Genomic DNA, 20,985 nt, shown 5'->3' on the forward strand with positions numbered 1-20,985 from the left:
GTATTTATTATTATTATTTAAAATGTCAGAAAAAAAGTGTGAGGTGTGAGGTGTGAGGTGAAGGGGGTTCAGAAAAGTTCAAGATAAGAGTCTCTGGAGAGACAATAAATGCAATCTGAGCTTAATACGAAAGTTTGATTTTGACTCAATGTTTCGGAGTGGTGGGGGGATATTATTCCAGCACTTAGTGGATTGGTATCTGAAACACCCCCTGAAAGCGACAGTCTTGTGTCTGGACACGCATATCACCGCCTTACGCGAATCACGAATTAAACGCCTGGAGGAGGACCAAACGAGTTTTTTATATAAATAGCTGGCGTTAGCTAGGCGTTAATCAATATTCCAAACGGACTTTTTAACATTTCGATCAATTACAGAACTGCTAACGTTTAGGAGGTTCATCGTGCATTTTCTATTGGATTAGGCTGCGATGAACCTCCTAGATGACGTTCATCATCGCAGCCTATATACATCCCACTGCTGGGCACAGGCCTCCTCTCAGAACAAGAGGGCTTGGGCCATAGTTCCCACGCGGGCCCAGTGCGGATTGGGACTTCGCACGCACCATTGAATCGCTTCTCAGGTTTGTGCAGGTTTCCTCACGATGTTTTCCTTCACCGCAAAGCTCGTGGTAAATTTCAAATGTAATTCCGCACATGAATTTCGAAAAACTCAGAAGTGCGAGCCGGGGTTGGAACCCACGACCGTCTGCTTGAGAGGCGATAGGTCAAACCACTAGGCCACCACGGCTAGATGACGTTAGCAGTTCCGTAATTGTTCGAAAGATTAAAAAGTCCGTTTGGACTATTGATGAACGCTGGAACTATAGAAACCTGAGTTTACGGTAGCTTTTGCCCGCGACTGCTTCGGCGAAAAATTCGTTGCAATATTCCGGGATAAAGTCTTATCTATATTGTCTTTTGTCAGGGTGTCAAACAATCAGTCTAAGGAAGATGAACAGATTTGTATTGGCTCTGACCTAGGAACCAATAACGACAAGCCATATTGTAATTGAAAAGGTTTTTTCATATTCTACAACTTTTTGCATGGCGTTCTTTTGCATGACACCGACGACGCTTAGATAAAAAAAATATTACTAGGTACTTATACTAAATTAACTTAGGCTAATTTTGCGGGAAATCAGTATAGTCCCCGCGGGATAGGGATAAACGTATTCTTCGCAGATGAAGTCACGGGCAACAGCTAGGTAGTGCATAATTATTTTTTACTTTTTAGTTGTCTTTTTTGGCGGCGTTTTTTTCCGGCGTTTCTTTATTATTTTTGTGTTTGCTATTGGCAGGAGAAGGTTCTTATAAAAATAATATTTAGAAAATTAAAAAAAAAAAACTTCACTGGGGGCGAAGTCGCGGGCACCAGCTAGTATATATAAACATTAGTTTGAATTTCCCCTTTTGGGGTTGATTTTAGTTACTGAACAAGTACACTTTTACACTTCACACACACACAACACAAACAACACAACGACACACAAGTACACTTTTTGCCTCATCTGAACTTTTCATATGTGAAAAAAAACATAAAGTTTTATTAAATTAGGTATTTTATAATTAGCTAAGAGTTAAAATTCGATAGTCCCTGTCGGGACACGGCGAGATTGCCGCAAAGTCACTATTTGAATTTTTGTAATGATTTTTAACATAAATGTCAACAGCAACTTCTGCCATTTTTGGCATAGAAATATAAAAAAAAAAACATTATAAGCATATTAGTTTAAAAAAATCGAATAAAATTGACATTATGAATCAAATTAAGTAATTTAAATTAAAATAATTAATTATCGAACTTTTATTGTATAAAAATCCATGGAACAATTAATGAATTTGATAGTTTCCTTGCGAGTGTTACCCCCAGCTGACAGTCCTGGAGCTGTACTTGGCCAGGGACCTGCTGACCAGGGTTATCCACCTCTCGGCGCGACTCACGGCATGCCACGACTTCTGGATCGGCTTGTACAATACGTTCTTGTCCCACTCGCATGTCCCCATGTGTATAAAGATCCACTCTGTAAAATAAGTTTTGGTTTTTTGAGCATATGTCTCTTTGGTAGCATCATCAATAAACACAGGAACCGGGCTTGCGAATGATACTTAGCTAATGCTCAAAGTCAAAGTCAAAATATCTTTATTCAATTTATGCTATAACAAGCACTCATTAATAATTAAGTATAACCCTTAAATAACTTTGGACGGTGTTGGAGTAGAGAGTGGAAGAAGCTCGTAGCCTTGGGTTATTAATTGACCACAAACTTCGTTTTTAAATGCACGTAACAGTTCGCAGCTGTTTCTATCGGTTAAAAAATCTTTACAATTTTCGGGACTTTCTCATTGTCAACACTAGAATTAATTTATGCGAATCGCTCATACTATCCAATCTCACTTATTGTCTTACGGTGTACTGGCCCTGTCTCTTAGAACGATCACGCAGGCAACCCCAAAGAGTGCAAAATGCTTGTGCCAGATTTCGTTTCACTATCCCACCGCGTACCCACGTAACGCCATATTGGAACAACGCAGTTATTTTCAAGCTATCTGCTAGATACGAACTTTTATTGTCATGCTTTCTGTTTGATACAATTGAATGGCAAACGAAACGCCCAGCTATTTACATAAAAAACTCGTTTGGTCCTCCTCCAGGCGTTTAATCCGTGATTCGCGTAAGGTGGTGATATGCGTGCCCAAACACAAGACTGTTGCTTTCAGGGGGTGTTTCAGATAACAATCCACTAAGTGCTGGAACAATATCCCCCCACCACTCCGAAACATTGAGTCAAAATCAAACTTTGGTATTAAGCTCAGATTGCACTTATTGTCTCTCCAGAGACTCTTATCTTGAAGTTTTCTGAACCCTCTCACCTCATTTTTTTCTGTCATTTAAAATACTTAATAATAATAAATACTTGAGTTATTTTATCTACATGCATATCATAACTTCCCTATTATATGTTCAGAAATGACTATCAAATGGCCTTTATCAAGAAACCTGGTATCTGCGGGTGCATCTTAATGTTCACATTAAATTACAGTACATCTTAATGTTGACATTAAAGTATCGGTAATACTTTTTTTAACAATGCATATCTGTACATATTGTAGAAAACTTATGACATGCATGTAGATAATAATAATTATTCAAAGTCAAAGTCAAAGTCAAAATACAGGCCATATCTGAACATATTATAGAAAACTTATGATATGCATGTAGATAAAGTTATGTATGCGGCTATACATAATTAGGCATTAAAACACTCGTGTGATCTTATTATGAAACTCGCCTTCGGCTCGTTTCATAAAACCACACTCGTACAGCGTACTTTAATGCCTCTCATTATGCACCAGCCACATAGATAAATAATAAGGTTCATAAATTTTGCTACTTTAGGATCCCACTGAATAATAAAACTCATTTGATTGCGCTGAGCTTATCACGTTGGTCGGCGTCCTTACTCGGTATGGGTACTGGCAGAATACCAGCGCTGCGGCTTACCGCAGCACAATGCTGAGCCAGCGCCTGTTCTTCAGTGCATCACATGGCTTCTCATTTATGTGTCTGATCTGTTTAATTGTTACTTAATTTATGTTTTTATTTGCTATCGTAAGTACCTTGTTTCGGGCATAATTTTAAGTGCTGAATTTTTAGTTTCATTACTCTTTAGTTACTAAGCCATGTCTTTGTTCTGAAGAATAAAGATTATATACAAAATCAAGTGGTTTTTATTGTTTGTATGCTACCCAAGCCGAATTTGGCGCACAGTGAATAACATGTATTATGTACCATCTTGTATGTACCCATTTTCTGCAATAAACTTTATCTTATCTTATCTTAATCTTATTATACATATATAACCTCTAGATAGATAAAACCTCTGTTGAGAAGAATCCGGCAAGAAACTCTGTTGGCAACAACAACAAATAAATATTTTTAATTATGAGTGGCAACACTAGCGCCCTCTCTCTTGCTTCAGCTCCGACTGTGAATTACGTGTTTTACAATTAAATTTATTTTAATTAAAAAAAGCCCTTTTTCCTCGACATAAAATCAGTGCACCACAAACTAAATCTACTCTACAAACTCAACAAGGTAGATTTTTAGGGTTCCGTAGCCAAATGGCAAAAAACGGAACCCTTATGGATTCGTCACATCAACTTTTTTCCGAAACTATAAGAAAACTGGTAAGTATGTATTCTGTGAACCGCATTTAGATTTTCACACAATTTTTTTCCGTAAAGCTCTTGGTTCAAAATATGAAATTTCGTACATGAATTTCGAAAAACTCACTTTAGGTAAAGTCCAAGCAGATTTCATGTATCGCTATCCCGCGGGAACTATGCAATTTTCCGGAATAAAACTTCCCTGGAACTACACTGTACACCGAATTTTATCTAAATCGGTTCAGCGGTTTAGATATTTTTTGAAATAATTAAGATATTTGAAAATGGATACAATAAACTAATTTAAAATAAAAAAAGGCTATTTAGGTGTCTGAGGATTTCAGTTATTTAATTAACACCTTGTAAACGTTTGTTTAATAAAACATTGTTTGTATTCAAAATCACTTTAGATAGTCGTCCCGTTTATAGGTAGAAAAAAATAGTCACTGTCCCTAACTTTTTAGTGCGGGAAATGCCCTAGAGACTACCAGTAGTCTACCAGTAGTCTCTAGGACATTTGTCCCGCATAAAAACGGGTTGAGTATGAAATGCTCGCAGGACTGATGGCCGATGGTGTCAAAAGGTTCTCGAATGGCGTCCGCGGACCGGGAGACGAGCTGTCGGTAGGCCTCCAACAAGATGGAGCGACGACCTGATTAAGATCGCGGTATCGCGGTGGATGCGAAAAGCACAAGACCGGTCTGAGTGGAGCGCCTTGGGGGAGGCCTATGTCCAGCAGTGGACGTCTTCTGGCTGACATGATGATGATGATGAAGTATGAAATTAAGTTGTGGGCAACTGGTGGAAGCAAGTGGCGAGTTGTCGTTCATTATAGGGCCTCCCGCTTTGTTCAGCAGTGTCTTTTGGCTGATGATGATGATGAATGATGTCTACTCGTGACCACGGCCGCTGTAATGTAGTCGAAACGTCGAGGTAAACATTACTCGTATGTATTAGCGTGATAAGTCCCGTTTGTGGTATTTTGACGATGAGTGAAAATCACGAAAGTATAAAACGTTAGATGATGATAAAATGGATACCAACTTTCATTGACTTTGCTGTCGCACTGGTACCGCATGAATTCGCAGTAGTCCTGGAAAGTGGTGAATTGGACAAGTTCGTCGAAGTATATACCGTTGCACTGCTTTTCGGGGCAATACCATTCTCTGATGTAGTCCTCGTTCTGCTTGTGCCCACATACTTTACCCATCCTGAAACGTCAAATTCAATATGAAAATGAAAGTATACCGATGAGAGAGAGAGAAGAGAGAGAGAGAGAGAGAGAGAGAGAGTTTCCATTTTGTATCCATGCTAGGTTATTAACTAAGGCAATTAACAAAAAAGTAAAACCGACTCCAAAAAAATAAAAAAAGGAGGGAATGAAACCCACAGTATGTAGGTAAGGTAGACGACTATTGTTCCACTCCTTCTGGCTCGTGCAGGCACCGACTTTGTGGTAGTAGGTACCTAGAAAAATATTTTCAAGGGTTTTGTAGTCGGTTCCATTTTTTGTAATTTTTTTTATTTTTTTGGAGTCGGTTTTAAGTACTTTTTTGTGAAAAAATTTCTTTATTTCTCACTTTTTTATGATTTGTAGCCAAAGTACATCTCACAACGATTCCATTCAGACCAAACACGGCTTAATTACGTTGTTTTATAACAGAGTTCCGTTGCCTACCTTCTGGCTTCAGCATCAGATCAGTTCGAAAGAATAATTAACTTAACACTTCGCTTATCTAGATATAATAATCATGATCATTTATAGACGAGCGAGCATTACTTAGTTCCATTGGTCATCTAAGGTCTTCTTCATCAGGTCCAGGTTACCAAATGGTACTTTCTGAATGTAAATGCTTATCTTAATGCTAAAAATGCCAAAATCGCCATAGGTATGCCTATAAAATTTGAGGTTTTCCCTCGATTTCCCTAGGTTTTTTCCATCATCAGATATTGACTTGGTGACAATGGAATCATCTGAGAAAATAACTTTCGAATAAAAAAAGAATTTTGAAAATCGGTTCGTAATCGGTTACAAACCATGCCAAAACTAAAGCAAGTGGGACTATATCTACGAATCAGAATTGAGATATGTTGGGGTCACGAATCAGAAATGAGATATATTGGGGTCACAAATCAGAAATGAGATATGTTGGGGTCACGAATCAGAAATGAGATATGTTGGCTATCCAAGCGAATAAGCTCGTTGAAGTGGCAATGGGCAGGCTATATAGCATGGAGAACAGATGGTCGTTGGGATCGGAAGGTTCTCCCGGTGAGACCGCGGATCGGCAAGCACGGCGTAGGACGTCCACCAACGAGATGAACGGATGACTTGGTTAAAGTCGCGGGTTTACGGTGGATGAAGCAAGGTGAAAAGCAGGTGGAGGTCTAACTGGTGGTCCAACAGTGGACATCCTACGGTTAATATGATGATGATGAAGTGGGACTAGGTCAATTGGTGTCAAGTGTCTAATGGTATTTATTATTATTACTTCTTTAACAGGTGGTTACAAGTGGTCCCGCAGAGTTTGGGCTGGGTGGTGGTGCGTTTGGTGGTTCCTTTGGTAGTTCTTTTAATGAATACCCATTCCCCGCCCGGCCAGTACGGCTCGAACCCGCGATTTGGGTCATATTTGTCATTATTAGTCTCTTCTACAATTTCGGCAGGTTGTTCTCTGAAAAAAAAAAGCATCAATTCCTACGCATTAAAATAACCTTGTACTGGGATTCGGACAGAAACAATTGAAATTTAAAGATTTACTTGTCATGATTCTCTATCGTTTGCCCGAATTTCATATGCCCGAATGTATCGTTTTCTAGAATTTTCATTTGCCGTTAAGTAATTTATTTCTGAAATAGTAATTTCTTCAGAGTTGATATTAAACTAAACTAACTTAATGCATTCTGACATGACATTTTAAAAAATCCTGAAAACAGAACGGTTCTATATATTTTATGGCAAACGTTGGTATGGCAAGTAAAATTCGGGCAAATGAAATTCGGGCAAGTAAAGGTAAACGACTTGACATATTAGTACCTAGTCACGGGCCATAACCTTTATTTGTCATAGTATTAGATGTCATAATTGTTTGCTGTTATAATATATAAAAATTAAAAGAAAAAAAAACCTTTTTAAAAACAAGCTTTTATTAGAAAAAAGAAATGAACTAAAAAGGAAAAATAAATTTTAGTTACATTTGTCACATGTATGTAGTAATAATTAATTGATTACAGACGGACAGACAGACAGACAACGGGACAGGTTAAACTAAATAAAAGTTTTTAAAAATAACACTCACGCATCTTGTCTTCGGCTCCGAAGGTGCATGTTCACCCTGATAGGAGCCAGATTCGGTGCCAGCGATTGATCCTTGCCTGGCCCCGGCAGGGAAAGTGAGTGAACGGGTTCTTCTTGTGACTGTGAGTGCGTTCGCGGAAGATACTGTTCTGAAAACACTATGATATTAAATGGGACTTTCAAATTTGTATTAATTGGGGTCCGTGCAGCACTCGACCTTTTTTTGAGAAAGAGAGAAACAGAAAGACACGTTTCATTTTGGTTCCATCAGTACCACCTTACGGTAATAAACTTACAGTAAAACTAACAATCCACTCAGCATTTATGTGCAGCAACTGCTGGTTTTTAGGGTTGCGGAGCCAAAATGGCAACAACGGAACCCTTATAGTTTCGCAATGTCTGTCTGTCTGTCTCTGTCTGTCTGTCTGTCCGTCCGTCCGCGGCTTTGCTTAGGGACTATCAAAGCTAGAAAGCTGTAATTTTGCACGGATATATATGTAGGTAAACTATGCCGACAAAATGGTACAGTATTTTTTACTAAAAAAAATTGTTTAGGGTACATCCCAAAGACGTAAAGTGGGGGTGATTTTTTTTCTTATTCAACCCTATAGTTTGGGCTATCGTTGGATAGGTCTTTTAAAACCATTAGGGTTTGCTAAGACGATTTTTCGATTCAATGATTTTTTTGCGAAATATTCAGCTTTAAGGTGCAAATTTTCATTAAAATCGAGCGTCCCCCCCTCTAAAATCTAAAATATAGGTGGAAAAATTTGAAAAAAATTCAGGATGGTAGTAAGTATATCAAACTTTCCAGGGAAACTATAACGGCTAAGTTTGCTTGAGAATTATTAGTAGTTTTACTCTTAAATAGCAGCCTAAGGTATATTATTATTGAAAAATATGTACTTACGTAAATACATAACAGCAAAAACCGTGCAGCTTCCATACTTTTAATCTTTCTTTGTCATTTAAGATTGACTTAACTAATTAAGGGATGCTGGTCGTCCTCCAATGCACAGCATTCTGCTAGCGTAACTTTTTAGGCTGTTTCTAGTAGCTCAGTTTTGACCTGCAAGAAAACATATGAACGTTGCTTTACATGGTGATGATCGATTGACCACTTCGAAGTCATTCGCTTTACGACCTCAGAATGTAAATTATAATAGTACCTATGTATAAAAAAAAACCTGTCATAAAAAAAACCAAGAAGACGAAAACAACTCTAGTGGGTTAGAACTTTGATACGTCCATAAATTAGAAATTCAAGAGTCGGGACCCATTTCAAATCGTGGACTGCTAAAAATTCTCAATATGGAACCCAACTGTTGAACTTAAAGTTACTAAACAGAGTTCTAATCCAGTCGTTTTAGCGTGAAAGAGTAACAGTTACACACACATACAAATATTAAAGTTACAGGAAGTTTCCAAAAAATTGGAATAGTTCTCGGAAAGTTCTGGAAAATTTCACAAGAAATTTAGGGAATGTAAATTTTCCTAAATTTTCCTATTTGAAAAATTTCGCAGTTTTGGAAAATTTCCTTTACACACACACACACACATATACTCATAAAAATTTACATTTAAGTATTGGTTTTTGGAGTCTTTTTTTTGTATTTTTTTAATTTAAACTCCTAATTTGTTACTTTTACGGTCATCCCGTGAAATCCAACGAAAATACAAACTGAACAGAAAAAGAGACCAGCGCTGGGAATCGAACCCTAGGTCCTCAGCATTCCGTGCTGCGTGCCATACCCTACACCACCACTGGATTGGTTCACATTTATAATCATCATCATCATCATTCCAGCCTATATATTTCCCACTGCTAGGCACAGGCCTCCTCTCTCAATGAGCTTGGGCCGTAGTTCCCACGCGGGCCCAGTGCGGGCTGGGAACTTCACACACACGTCACGTCACACACCATTGAATTGTTTCGCTGGTTTGTGCAGGTTTCCTCACGACGTTTTCCTTCAGCGTAAAGCTCGCGGTAAATTTCAAATGTCATTTCGCACATGAATTTCGCATTTATACCTAATATCAGTAGGATATTCTTTACATTAGGGGCTGGAATTTTTATTCCGTAAAACTGAACACACTGATTTAGTCAGGAAGAAAGAATTCTGCGAAGTAATGACGGGTAAATATCTAAAGTATACTTTGGAATCGCTCAAGCCAGCTTCGCCACGCCAGTGCACAAACTATTTTCTATTTCGGCTCCATCAACTTTTATGACTGATTATTTTTTTTCTATTTATGACGACTCATTTCGTTTTACTCGTTTCAAGTTATTTAAGTTGGGGGAGAATTATTTATCGGATTATTACAATGTTACAATGTTGAAATACAGAGGCGTATTTACCTATAGTGCAGGGTGTGCGTTGCACACGGGCGCAGCGGTGTTAGGGGCGCCGGCCGCGGCACTTTGTACGTATTCCATTTTGACCGCGCGCTTCCTAGATGGCGCTAAACTAATAATTGCACACGGGCGCTACATGGGCTAAAGACGCCGCTGTTGAAATACAAATTAAGCATTTGGTATAATGGAATTACTGGAGGAAGTGAATGACACTCAAATTGTGCTTTATTTTGGCAATGTATGTCATTAGATGTTTCAGAGAATACTTACTTCTTTCACGTAAATAAAGCACGGTTTACTAATGTTTCAGCGAATAACGTTTGGCAACCTGTTTCATTTCGCAACTTTTCATTTCCCAACAGTTTAATATTTCTGAAACTGTAAATATTCCAGGATTTTATAAAACTATCCTAACCTAACCTAAAGGGTTCTACACGATGGCCCTGGAATGAATCCTGAAATATTTACAGTTTTAGAGTTTGCGAAATGAAAAGTTGCGAAATGAAACAGGTTGCCAAACGTTACGTTGCGAAAAGGCAGTACTCGATAAAGCACATTGTAAAATAAATGCCACGGTGTACTGCACGGTGTAAATTTTACTTAGCAAACCAATCTTTTGCCGAAGGTTCATTTTGCAAACCAACCGTTGGCATAACTTGACTTCGCATTTTTCTTATTACAAAATTTTACTTCATCACACTTTTATGTGGCAAATAATTATGTAGCAAATGATTGGCTTAGGCAAATAACTAATTGTCAAATAAAATTTGACCAATTTCTATATTACAAAGTTACTTCAAAATTTGTGCGAGCGAGCGAAGCGAGCGATCATGACGGTTCGGAGCAGAAGCGACTTGGATAGTTTAGGTTCAGAAGGCTAAGGTGGGAGCGAAGGCTTTTTTTATAGCAGCCAGGAAAACTGCCTCTAGGAAAGTAGGTTGGATGCCATTCAATATGTTGCTAGAAGAATGTATGCCAATCAATACATTTTGGTCAAAACATAAATGACATCTTAAAAAAAATCCCAGGTGAATGATTAGTTGGGAAATGATATCAGTGCGAAATGTTGAGTTGGGAAATAACATTTCGCCTAAATAAAAATATGGAATAAATAGTTTGGGAGGTAAAAATTTGCTAAATAATTTTCGCCGAAACATTAGTAAACTAAATGCCACAACTTAAAAAAATATTAAAATTTACGGTATATTTTTTTTTTTTTTTTTAATTATAAACCAAAATGTCCCAGTGTTTGACACGGTCGCCCTAGATGGCCTTCGTTGTTAACGACATAAAATTAAAGATGGGGGATATTTAGTAAATAGTTTTTTTTTAAAGGAAAAACGAAACAGGACAAATTTACACGAAATCGTCCCACTATGATTTTCACTAGATTTTATTCGCGACTGTGTACGAGTAGTAAATACTGGCAGTTAAATTGAAATTCCGAGAAGAATTCCTTGTTTCCCTTTTGATATGGAATCGTCAGAAGGAAATTAAATAACTTTAAACCATGTTTAAGAAATTTATGTTAGAACTTAGGCAGTTGTCTCACCGCCGGCGAGGAAACGATTGGCTATCGACTATTTTCTCGCTCAAGAAACGAACAAAAGATATAAGATCCTGTGTGAATAAAAGAGACACACATATTAATAGTTGATCGCTGGCTGTTCACACTGTCGGCGAGAACTCACTCTTACATCTTTTGTCGCAGCGACAAGAGCTATAAAACTCGCTGAACTATAGATACTTACTCGCTTAGCGATGTCAGCTTGACGGCCGCCCCGCTCGAGCGAGTCGAGTGGAGCGAGTAATCGCCCGTCGCACTCGAGCACTCTTACAGCCAGCGACAAAACTACACTCGCTTCTCGCTGCTCGCTCACTCGTTTCTAATTACTCGCTCTACTCGCTTCTCGCTCATCGTCGGCGGTGGGACAAGTGCCTTAGACACCAACGAAACAAGGAACGCTTTTGTTTTTATTTCAATGCTTTAGGGTATAGTACTTTTCGGATTGGATGGGTACGGTGACACATGCCACTAACCAATAAAGGGTTGTGACAATGTAAATTGGAATCGATTTATTGCGATTCTCGATTAAATATGCTAAGGATGTTTAATCGATTTTATTAGCGATAGTTTATATTTTTAACTAGTTTTTGCCTGCGGCTTCACCCGCGTAGCAAGTGTTTTTGCTTGTCTATCGGTATCTCACAAACCATGCGGTCTTCTTTGGCACTATATCAAAACTAATAACGGTAAAAAAATAACAAAAACCGTAATAACAAAATTGAATAACAAAGTAATAGTTCACACATCAAACAATTATACGAAACACTCGATACAAAGACGCATTTAAGGACATTCGCTCTCGTACTAATTGACAAATGATGCGAGTCAAACGATTTGACAAGATTGTGGAATCGATTCGGTCGATAAGCAAAGTCAAGCTCTATTGAATTTATAGTTCCGTTTTACGCGATGAAAGTTGACGAGATTAAAATTTATCTTTTTAGTTTTAAAACATAATAATATATTTTTAAGGGATTTTTGTTTATTATTACGAAATATTTCAAGCTTTAGAGATATTTATTTTTTTTGTTCTGATTCAAGTATATTTTTTTATAAATTATTGACCTGAAACGTTCATAGCGTGGAATGGAAAAACGCCAGTGTCACCCATCCTATCCGAAATCTACTATAGTTTACAGCGTGTATTACCTCCTGAACTATAGTTAAAATTTATTGGAGTGTACAGAGATTGTGATATGGAAGCTATAAAAAAATTGAATATTTTTAGTGAATACTAAAACCTAGATATCGCAACTTAAAGCCAAAGCGAAGTTGTTTAGTTAAAAAATATGATCGTAAATCTCTTTACTTATTCCTCTACATGGTAGGTACCTACAAAATTATAACCTAACCACCAAAAAGTTGGAAACCCGCCGACTTTGTCACTTCAAAAGTCAATATCTCAAAAACGGCTTAACCGATTTTGATAAACATGTTTAAGAACCATTCCTAGAAATCCTGCTTTCAAATAAAAGAAACCGCATCCAAATCGGTTCTCCCGTTTATGAGCTACGATGCCACATATAGACACACATAGTGGTGAAACTTATAACACCCCTCTTTTTGCGTCGGGGGTTAAATAGGTTAGGCATCAAATAGTAATTACCATAAGTAAAACGTGTTTTAAAGTTATATCTTTTACTGTTAATGAATTTTGTGAAGGGTTTTTTTTACAGTGTGTACAATCTCACACTCTGAGTGCTACTTTAATTTTCTCCACTAGTCCAGTATCCGTTAGCAAAAATGTAATCAGCATTATCAATTAGGTACGTTTTATGCATCATATTTTCGTGCTTTTATGGGGACATAACGATGATATAAGCCATGATCTAGATACTTTCGAATTGCATGGCTCGGATACCGGTTAAATTTCCAAACCGTTATCATGTACTTGGTGCAAAACCTTTTCATTTTGGTTACGTTCGCGAAACCGTTATTTTTAAACCGGTTTTCAAGGGAACATTTCCATAAAGTTCTTGTCAGATTAACCGGTTTAGAACAATAAAAACCGGTTTATTCCGGCGCATGCTAAACGTCGCCGCCCGCCGCCGGCCGGCCGGCCAGCTGTCACTCGTCGAATAAACCGGTTTATTTAAGTTAATACTATTGTTGTGTCTTGTGTTGTGAATAAATGTATTTTCTTTCTTTCTTTCTTAAAAACGTTCGCGTTCTTATGAAAGTTCGGAGTTTAACCGAAATAAACCGGTATTTACCGCTATTTTATAAACCGGTTCCGAGCCTTGTCGACTTGGGTCAATTTTATTTTCGTAGCCCCTTTTGATCAGTACCATTTTCTACTTGCTTTCGCTTTACGATTTTATGGAGACTTAAAATTTTATGACTTTGGTATAAGTCATCTGGCACTTTTCGTCTTTGGATATCTCGACTGATATCGTTTATATCTAAAACTTTTTGATATGGATCAATTTGGCTTGCATTATTGTCAGTTTCAGCATGTCTGGCCGTAATAAGTTGACCTTTTTGAACTGACTCTTTCCTATTTTGGTTACTTCCTTTTTGACTAAAGTTATTTTTAGATTTAGCATGATCTTTATTTCGTAGGTACCGGCTTTTCCGACTTCCTTCTTTTCGGCTTTGATAATTTTGACCTGAATTATTTCGGCCCGTAACTTCTCGATTTGTATCTTTCAGGTTTTTCAAATTGTTATTTGTATATCCAACTATATCACGTTTATATCGACCCAGTTTACGGAAATCTTTTCTATTTTGCCCGTTTTGACCGTCATCGTTCTGCCTTGAATTTTTTCGATTAAGACTTCTTCCATTTAGCACTTCAGTATTTTCACCACGTCGATGTAATTCCTTTTTCTTTTGGCCATTTCGGCCGGCGCCTTTTCGACCAGGAACTTTTTGACTAGGTTCACCTATTCGATTGTTATTGATATGAACCTGAAGATTTCCAGCCATATCTTTCTGTTGTAAACTAGATCCAATTGGCCTTATTAGACTGTGTCCATTTTGCCCACGATCTTTTTGATTCGGACCATTTTGACCACGACCTTTTCGCCCCATGTCATAATGATTACGAACATCCCCGTGTAGTTCACCACGATAAGGACCCTGTCGATTATGTTTATTTCCAACAATGTTTTTAGTGATTTGTCCCCGTTTTGACCTTTGAGCTCCTTTATTACGGCTTTTGCTATCTAGATTTACATCATAATATTCCAAGTTGGATGGACCATATTTTCTCATGTCATCGTAGAAGGCAACACCAGGTGCTGCGGTTGTGGGTGTACGATTGAAGTACTCGGTGATGTATGATGAAATGCGTTTGCGAATGTCCGAGCTCTTCGTTGGATAGGTTCTGACGAACGCGCTGCACTCACCCTTGTATATCGCACGCCAACCTGCAAATGAGACAATCATCATGTTCAATTTTGAAGTGCTTTTAAAGCCCGATACCCGAGATACATACTCGAGCCAATTTAAAAAGAACGCGTTGCTCATTACAAATTAGATCATTTACTAAATTAAATGTGCACTACATAGAAATCTGGAAGAATCAGCAATGTGGACCGTATAGAAATGTGAACGAGGCAACAGTGAGAACCATATATAGGTAGCTGTAAGAATGTGGTCGAGTAAGGAAGATTACAACATACTCAATACTCAATATTTTATTGCTTTTCCACAATGTATGGTTACAGATGTTACATAGGAATGTCGACGAATTGAAACTGTGGACCATGTCAATAGGGACCAGTTTAATGAGGTATCGAGATTCGAATGTGGACAAATGAATAAGAATAGTGAATGAGAGTTCTACACTTTCTACCAACAAACTGCTACGCAGTTTGGCAGAGGTTTATAGTTATAAGTATTTCTGTACTTCTTTTGTTTTTTATTTGAGTAAATAAATAATTTAAAAAAAATAAGCTCACGCATTGAACCAACGCAGTCTTCGTTTCTCATGTCGCAGTAGGATATAAAGCTCTTGTATTCATTGTTCTTATTTATAGCACAGACTGGACCATAACTAAAATTAAAAGAAAGTTCTTTAGCATTCCGTACAACCTACAAAACGGACCCATCTTTTCCAGTGGGTGTCGTTCAGTGGCGTAGCTAGGTAACCAAAGGTAAGTATTATATTGTATTGTGGTCAAAAATATCGGCACATGCACTTTATTATTAAGGTATTAGAGTAATCTACTGGCTAAAATCCAGAGTACGGCCTGCATGGCTATCACAGGGGCGTTCAAAACAACGCCGACATCAGCAATGGAAGTCTTACTGGACCTACCACCATTGCATATTGCTATAGAATCCGAAGCGCGGAAGTCGTTGCACAGAATGAAAATGTACGGCCTGTGGAACGATTCCGCTCCGAGGACGAAGCACACTAAAATGGAACAAAACAAATACCTTGATAGTATAACGGCGATGGGTTGTCACAAAATGCAATCAAAGTACATGTTCCGAAGGAACTTCAAGGTTCATGTTCCCACAAGGGCTGAATGGGCAGAAGGACTGACACTGCCGGAAGGCAGTGAAAACTCATGGTAAAACGGATGGATCTAAAATGAAATCCGGTAGGTACAGGAGCCGGCATTCATGTCAAGGACTTCAACAGTAGCGTAAGCATGGGAAATTATGCAACCGTACGTATGCAATTATCTCTTGTGCACAGGAAAATATAGATAGGAAGGTAAAGGAAAAAACCATCTATGTATATAGCACAGTCAAGCAGCTTTAAAGGCACTCACATCGCCAAAGGTTGACTCAAGACTGATCTATAATGGAGTACAAGCATTAAACAAGCTTGGTAGACGCAACAACGTGAGACTGGTTTGGATCCCAGGACACAAAGGCTTTATCGGAAATTAAAAAGCAGATGAGCTAGCAAAGGAAGGGTCAATGAACAAAAACATAGGGCCCGAACCGTATGTGGGACTTTCACAGGGAACCATAAAGAATGCCATAAACGACCACACCAGACTTAAACACCAACAAGTGGAAAACACTGGAAGGTCTAAAGCATTCAAAACGATTCATCGAAAATGTCAGCACAAGCTGGACTAAAAAACTCTGGACACTCAGTAGGAAACAACTCTGACATATCGTCGGGGCATTTACAGGTAATTTCGATACTAAACACATACTAGTAAAGATGGGACTAGGTACAGGACAATCGCCTTTGTTGTCCTCTCTGTGTATTTGTATTTTTATTTTTATGTGCAATAAAGAGTTTACATACATAAGTACATACATACAATGAAGTTTGTAGAATATGTGGCGAGGAAGACGAAACAATGGAACACATTATGTGTGAATGTGACGCCCTCGCCAGATTAAGAATGAGGCTCTTTGGCGACGGATACCCCGCACCGGGAGACTTAAAGGTACTACCCCTACGTCAAATCATCCATGGACCATTTATGGACGAGGTGATAAAGTCAATAGAGTAAGTGCGAAGGAGGGGTAATTACACAAAAGATCCCTACGGGTCGAAGTGTATCCACAAGGACCCCTAACGATAAGATAAGATAAGGTATTAGAGTTCATGTATCGATATTTTAACCACCTTGGCCGCTTCTAAATAACTGATGCCGACTGTACAAAAAGGAAGTAGATAGGTACCTACAGTATGATCAAAGTTAGTATGTATAACCCCAAGTAGCTCACAAGTGGGTAAAGGTACTTACTTTATATACATAGAAGGGCATATAACACCGCAAACCTTGTAGTCGCGTCGAGTGGTGCCCCTTATGGTGGTCCCCGGCCAATAAGGCTCAAACCCAACGTTGGGACTGTAGCCCATGTCTACTTCGTACGAATTTGGCACGTTTGGGTAAGTGCTGGAAAAAAATACAAGGTCATTAAACCTGATACTAAATTATATTTAAAAAAAAGTTTCTTCTGCAAGTAGCCGCAAAGGCTCTTTTACATGTATTTTTTTTAAACTACTAGCGCTTTTGGAAGGACCATCATTGCATTTCTATCATTTCTACCTAGCACAAACAGCAATCACACATGTTTGTTTTATTGCTGTGAAGTGTTACTACAATGAATTTTAAGTTTAGTTCGAGCGTTTATTGCATATGATTTTAGTGTGCACATTTTTGTTGTCATGGTAGAGGATTCTGTTACAGTTTCCACGTTATCTAGTAAAGTACGGGACGTTTAAAAAATAATGGAAAATTTCATCTAATTCTACAGCCTATCATAAAAAAATGACACCACAAAAATGAAGCAGTTGAAATGTTCGCATAATGACTATCGTTTTTTGTCTTTCTAGATGGCGCCACTGCTGCGTGAGGTTTAAGTGTGGCTTTCAAAGTCTGTTATTACGGGCGTGAAAACAAAAATTAGTTTAAAATCATATTTAATACTCCTTAAAACTGTACCATAAAAATATTGAGCAACCACAGTATTGCGTAGACCCGTTTTGGTCGGAAAAAAAGGTAGGACAAGTTTCCGAAAGACAAAACTGTCTCAAAACACAGACATTCACTGCCCCGTAACACATAATTGCCATAATTAATTTCAGGTAATGCAAAATATTCACAAAATTATTCTAATTGTAAATAAACCCGCGTAACTCGCCCAAAAACTATGAGATTTGACATTTCGGAGACCTCACGCTACACTAGCGCCTCTGGCGGCGAATTCATACGCGATAGCCATCATTAATTTTGAATTTTCTTGGAGCAGCGATGTTCTGCGTACATGTAATTTTACATGAGAGAGTAGTGTACATCTGAGGCATCTGTCACGTCACCAAATGTCCATTATGAATGAGAACAAACTACTGATCATGTTTACAATAAATTACGTCCTGTTTATAATATATGGAAAAATAGTAGTACATATTTTTGTAATAAAACATTATGAAAGTATACGTACAAACCAACGGGTGTGGAGTACATTTGCTTCCGCAGAATCTTCATTCGGTTCTTTGTCGCAGCGTGGATCCCACATTTCGCGAGACTTTGGTTCCCTGACAAACATCCTTCCGTTGTGTTCAGGATTAGTGGCTTCGTTACCCTTGCTGAAGTTTTTGAGGCCAACAACACTACAAGAATTGATAGAAGCATCGGCTTATTAATCAGCAGTTCTCATCGAGTCGCTTACATTTTAACGTGAAGTCAGTCATTACAAGTATGTCAACGCTTTTGTACTAATACTGTTTATTCTTTTTTTTTTATTCGACTGGATGGCAAACGAGCAAGTGGGTCTCCTGATGGTAAGAGATCACCACCGCCCATAAACATCTGCAACACCAGAGGTATTGCAGACGCGTTGCCAACCTAGAGGCCTAAGATGGGATACCTCACGTGCCAGTAATTTCACCGGCTGTCTTACTCTCCACGCCGAAACACAACAGTGCAAGCACTGCTGCTTCACGGCAGGATTAGCGAGCAAGATGGTAGCAATCCGGGCGGACCTTGCACAAGGTCCTACCACCGGCAAAACTGTGTGTTGTATCCAAAGATATGCCTAAATCTCGCTGCTCTCACTATCTCGGTTCATCATCATCATACCCGTCGTAAGACGTCCACTGTTAAACATAGACCTCCCCCAGAGACCTCCAGTAGCTTCGGTTGGAAGCGGTCTGCATTCAACGTAAACCCGTGCCTTAAACCAGGTCATCTGTCCATCTCCTTGGTGGACGTCCTACGCTGCGCTTGCCGATGCGCGGTTACCATTTCCGCCCCAACGGCCATCTGTTCACAGTGCTATATGGCCTGTCTATTGCCACTTCAATGAGCTAATTCACGCGGCTACGTTCCTCGTTCATCTACGTATCTCCTCATTACTGATTTGATCCCGTAGAGAAATTCCGAGCATTGCTGAGCTTATTTCATAAGGCCTATTTGTCTTCTTCTACTTCTCAGTTCAACAGGTAGTTGAACAGATAATATACAGTATACTGGTGACAGCTCACAATAGCTTGTCGTCATATAATGGCGGCACACATTATAATATATTTAAAATCAAATCATCCATATAAAATGCGATAAGGTTTTATATTAATAAAATGACAGATCAAATGTTAGAGCCAATTGTCTACAAATCCTAACTTTTTACAGGTCAAATTGTAAGGATTTATAGTTGTTTCGCAGTGTTAAAGAAAGTTACTGGTCTTTGATATTGTATCTTGCAGTAGTTCTAAGCTTTACAATACAATGAATCTTTAGTTAATATCCATAGTAAGCAATACAGAGAACAGGTGCAGCGAGAAAAAGCTTAAATTAAGCAATTAACGATCTTATCGCTTACATGCAAATTTAACAACGGAATAAAGTAAAGAATAACTAGAAATTATAATAGGGAGTATAGAAAACTATTGAAGAAATAAATTAAATTTTCAAAGATTTTCACTTTCCTAAAACGACGAGGCCGACGAGCCGTGGTGGCCTAGTGGTTTGACCTATCGCCTCTCAAACAGAGGGTCGTGGGTTCAAACCCCGGCTCGCACCTCTGAGTTTTTCGAAATTCATGTGCGGAATTACATTTGAAATTTACCACGAGCTTTGCGGTGAAGTAAAACATCGTGAGGAAACCTGCACAATCCTGAGAAGCAATTCAATGGTGCGTGTGAAGTTCCCAATCCGCACTGGGCCCGCGTGGGAACTATGGCCCAAGCCCTCTTGTTCTGAGAGGAGGCCTGTGCCCAGCAGTGGGACGTATATAGACTGGGATGAAAACGACGAAACATCACAACCTCTGGCCTGTCTGCTGATTTTTGGTAGGCACTTGAAGCCTGGATATACAGTTCGTAGAGTAAGGTTTTGTGAGAGGGCTTAGTCAGTTTTTGGAGGCATTACTCCAATTCGACTTGGAAATACACACAGTGCATTAAACAATTAGTTCACTTACATTCCAGGCTCGCAGTCACAATCCAATAAATGCTGAAACCCATTACTCTGGTCGGCGTCAATGGGAAAATAACAAACGAAAACACATTGTTTTTATCCGAAATGCTGGCAATGCCTAGTATCGCACGTCGCGTGTCGATTAAAAAATATTTTTAATTTGAAAAAAAAAAATACTACCCAAGAATTTCTGCTTTAAATTACAATTATAATTTAAGAAAAAACGTTATGATAAAATGCATAAAAATAATTCAGATTGTATCCTCTAATTCGTCTGTAGCGTTAAGTATACTCTCTCTACCATTCCATTTGAAGAAGGATATGCAGGTATAAACTGTCAAGAAAAAAAATAACAAGATGTGCCTGGCTTGCCCTCCTGTGAGTTATGAGGGGTTACCACCAAAAAATTACCCCCCCCATAAAATACGTCTCATGGGATTCATAACAAAGGTTACATGGAGTAGTTTATTTGATAGTGTTTTAAATTATCATGCCTTCAGAATAAAAGCAAATACAACAGCAAAATTAATTAAAACGAAGCACGGTTAGTTGGAATTTCGATTAACCGTTACTTTGTAATCCAACGCTAAAACAAATTCAGTTAAGTTTTTATTTTTAAAACACTTGTTTTGTTGGCGGTGCCTTATGTAATGTCATCGGATTATATTTCACATAGGTTATAATGTATTATAATTTTAATCCTGAATATTTATAGTAGAGATCGCAGGTACAGATTGTAACTGTAGGAACTTGTT

General features: G+C 38.4%; 2 protein-coding genes across 7 annotated transcripts; both read right to left on the reverse strand.

The window, feature by feature from the left end:
* Positions 1-1,791: 1,791 nt before the first annotated feature.
* On the reverse strand, positions 1,792-10,223 carry LOC141432401 (uncharacterized). Of its 6 annotated transcripts, none has more exons than XM_074093940.1 (6): positions 9,827-10,223; positions 8,378-8,536; positions 7,469-7,611; positions 6,662-6,844; positions 5,214-5,380; positions 1,792-2,023 (listed from the first exon to the last, which is right to left on the reverse strand). In XM_074093940.1, exons 2-6 carry the CDS (start codon positions 8,411-8,413, stop codon positions 1,863-1,865), a joined length of 690 nt encoding a protein of 229 aa, XP_073950041.1. In that variant the 5' UTR covers positions 8,414-8,536; positions 9,827-10,223; the 3' UTR covers positions 1,792-1,862. The 6 variants fall into 6 exon arrangements, with proteins under 6 accessions (XP_073950041.1, XP_073950044.1, XP_073950038.1 ...); XM_074093943.1 differs by lacking the exon at positions 9,827-10,223 and adding an exon at positions 9,624-9,735 and having other exon boundaries at positions 7,469-7,616; XM_074093937.1 differs by lacking the exon at positions 9,827-10,223 and adding an exon at positions 9,624-9,730.
* Positions 10,224-12,868: 2,645 nt separating this feature from the next.
* Positions 12,869-20,727, reverse strand: LOC141432402 (uncharacterized). Its single transcript, XM_074093944.1, has 5 exons — positions 20,235-20,727; positions 18,258-18,426; positions 17,057-17,209; positions 15,296-15,390; positions 12,869-14,761 (listed from the first exon to the last, which is right to left on the reverse strand). Exons 1-5 carry the CDS (start codon positions 20,275-20,277, stop codon positions 13,650-13,652), a joined length of 1,572 nt encoding a protein of 523 aa, XP_073950045.1. The 5' UTR covers positions 20,278-20,727; the 3' UTR covers positions 12,869-13,649.
* Positions 20,728-20,985: the final 258 nt, after the last annotated feature.

This window comes from Choristoneura fumiferana, chromosome 11 (genome assembly GCF_025370935.1).
Source record: "Choristoneura fumiferana chromosome 11, NRCan_CFum_1, whole genome shotgun sequence".
In the NCBI taxonomy this organism is placed as follows: Eukaryota; Metazoa; Arthropoda; class Insecta; order Lepidoptera; family Tortricidae; genus Choristoneura; species Choristoneura fumiferana.

Bases quoted from the DNA above. Each gene is read 5' to 3' on its own strand.
- LOC141432401 (XM_074093940.1), bottom strand. From the start codon at position 8,413: ATGGAAGCTGCACGGTTTTTGCTGTTATGTATTTAC. The intron at 6,845-7,468 runs GTGAGTGTTATT...TTTTTTTTTCAG, and splicing joins CGGAGCCGAAGACAAGATGC to AGAACAACCTGCCGAAATTG. The intron at 2,024-5,213 runs GTTGGTATCCAT...CTTATTTTACAG, and splicing joins CGACAGCAAAGTCAATGAAA to AGTGGATCTTTATACACATG.
- LOC141432402 (XM_074093944.1), bottom strand. From the start codon at position 20,277: ATGGGTTTCAGCATTTATTGGATTGTGACTGCGAGCCTGGAAT. The intron at 17,210-18,257 runs GTACGTATACTT...ATTTTTTTCCAG, and splicing joins TACTCCACACCCGTTGGTTT to CACTTACCCAAACGTGCCAA. The intron at 15,391-17,056 runs GTAAGTACCTTT...TTTTAATTTTAG, and splicing joins TGCCCTTCTATGTATATAAA to TTATGGTCCAGTCTGTGCTA.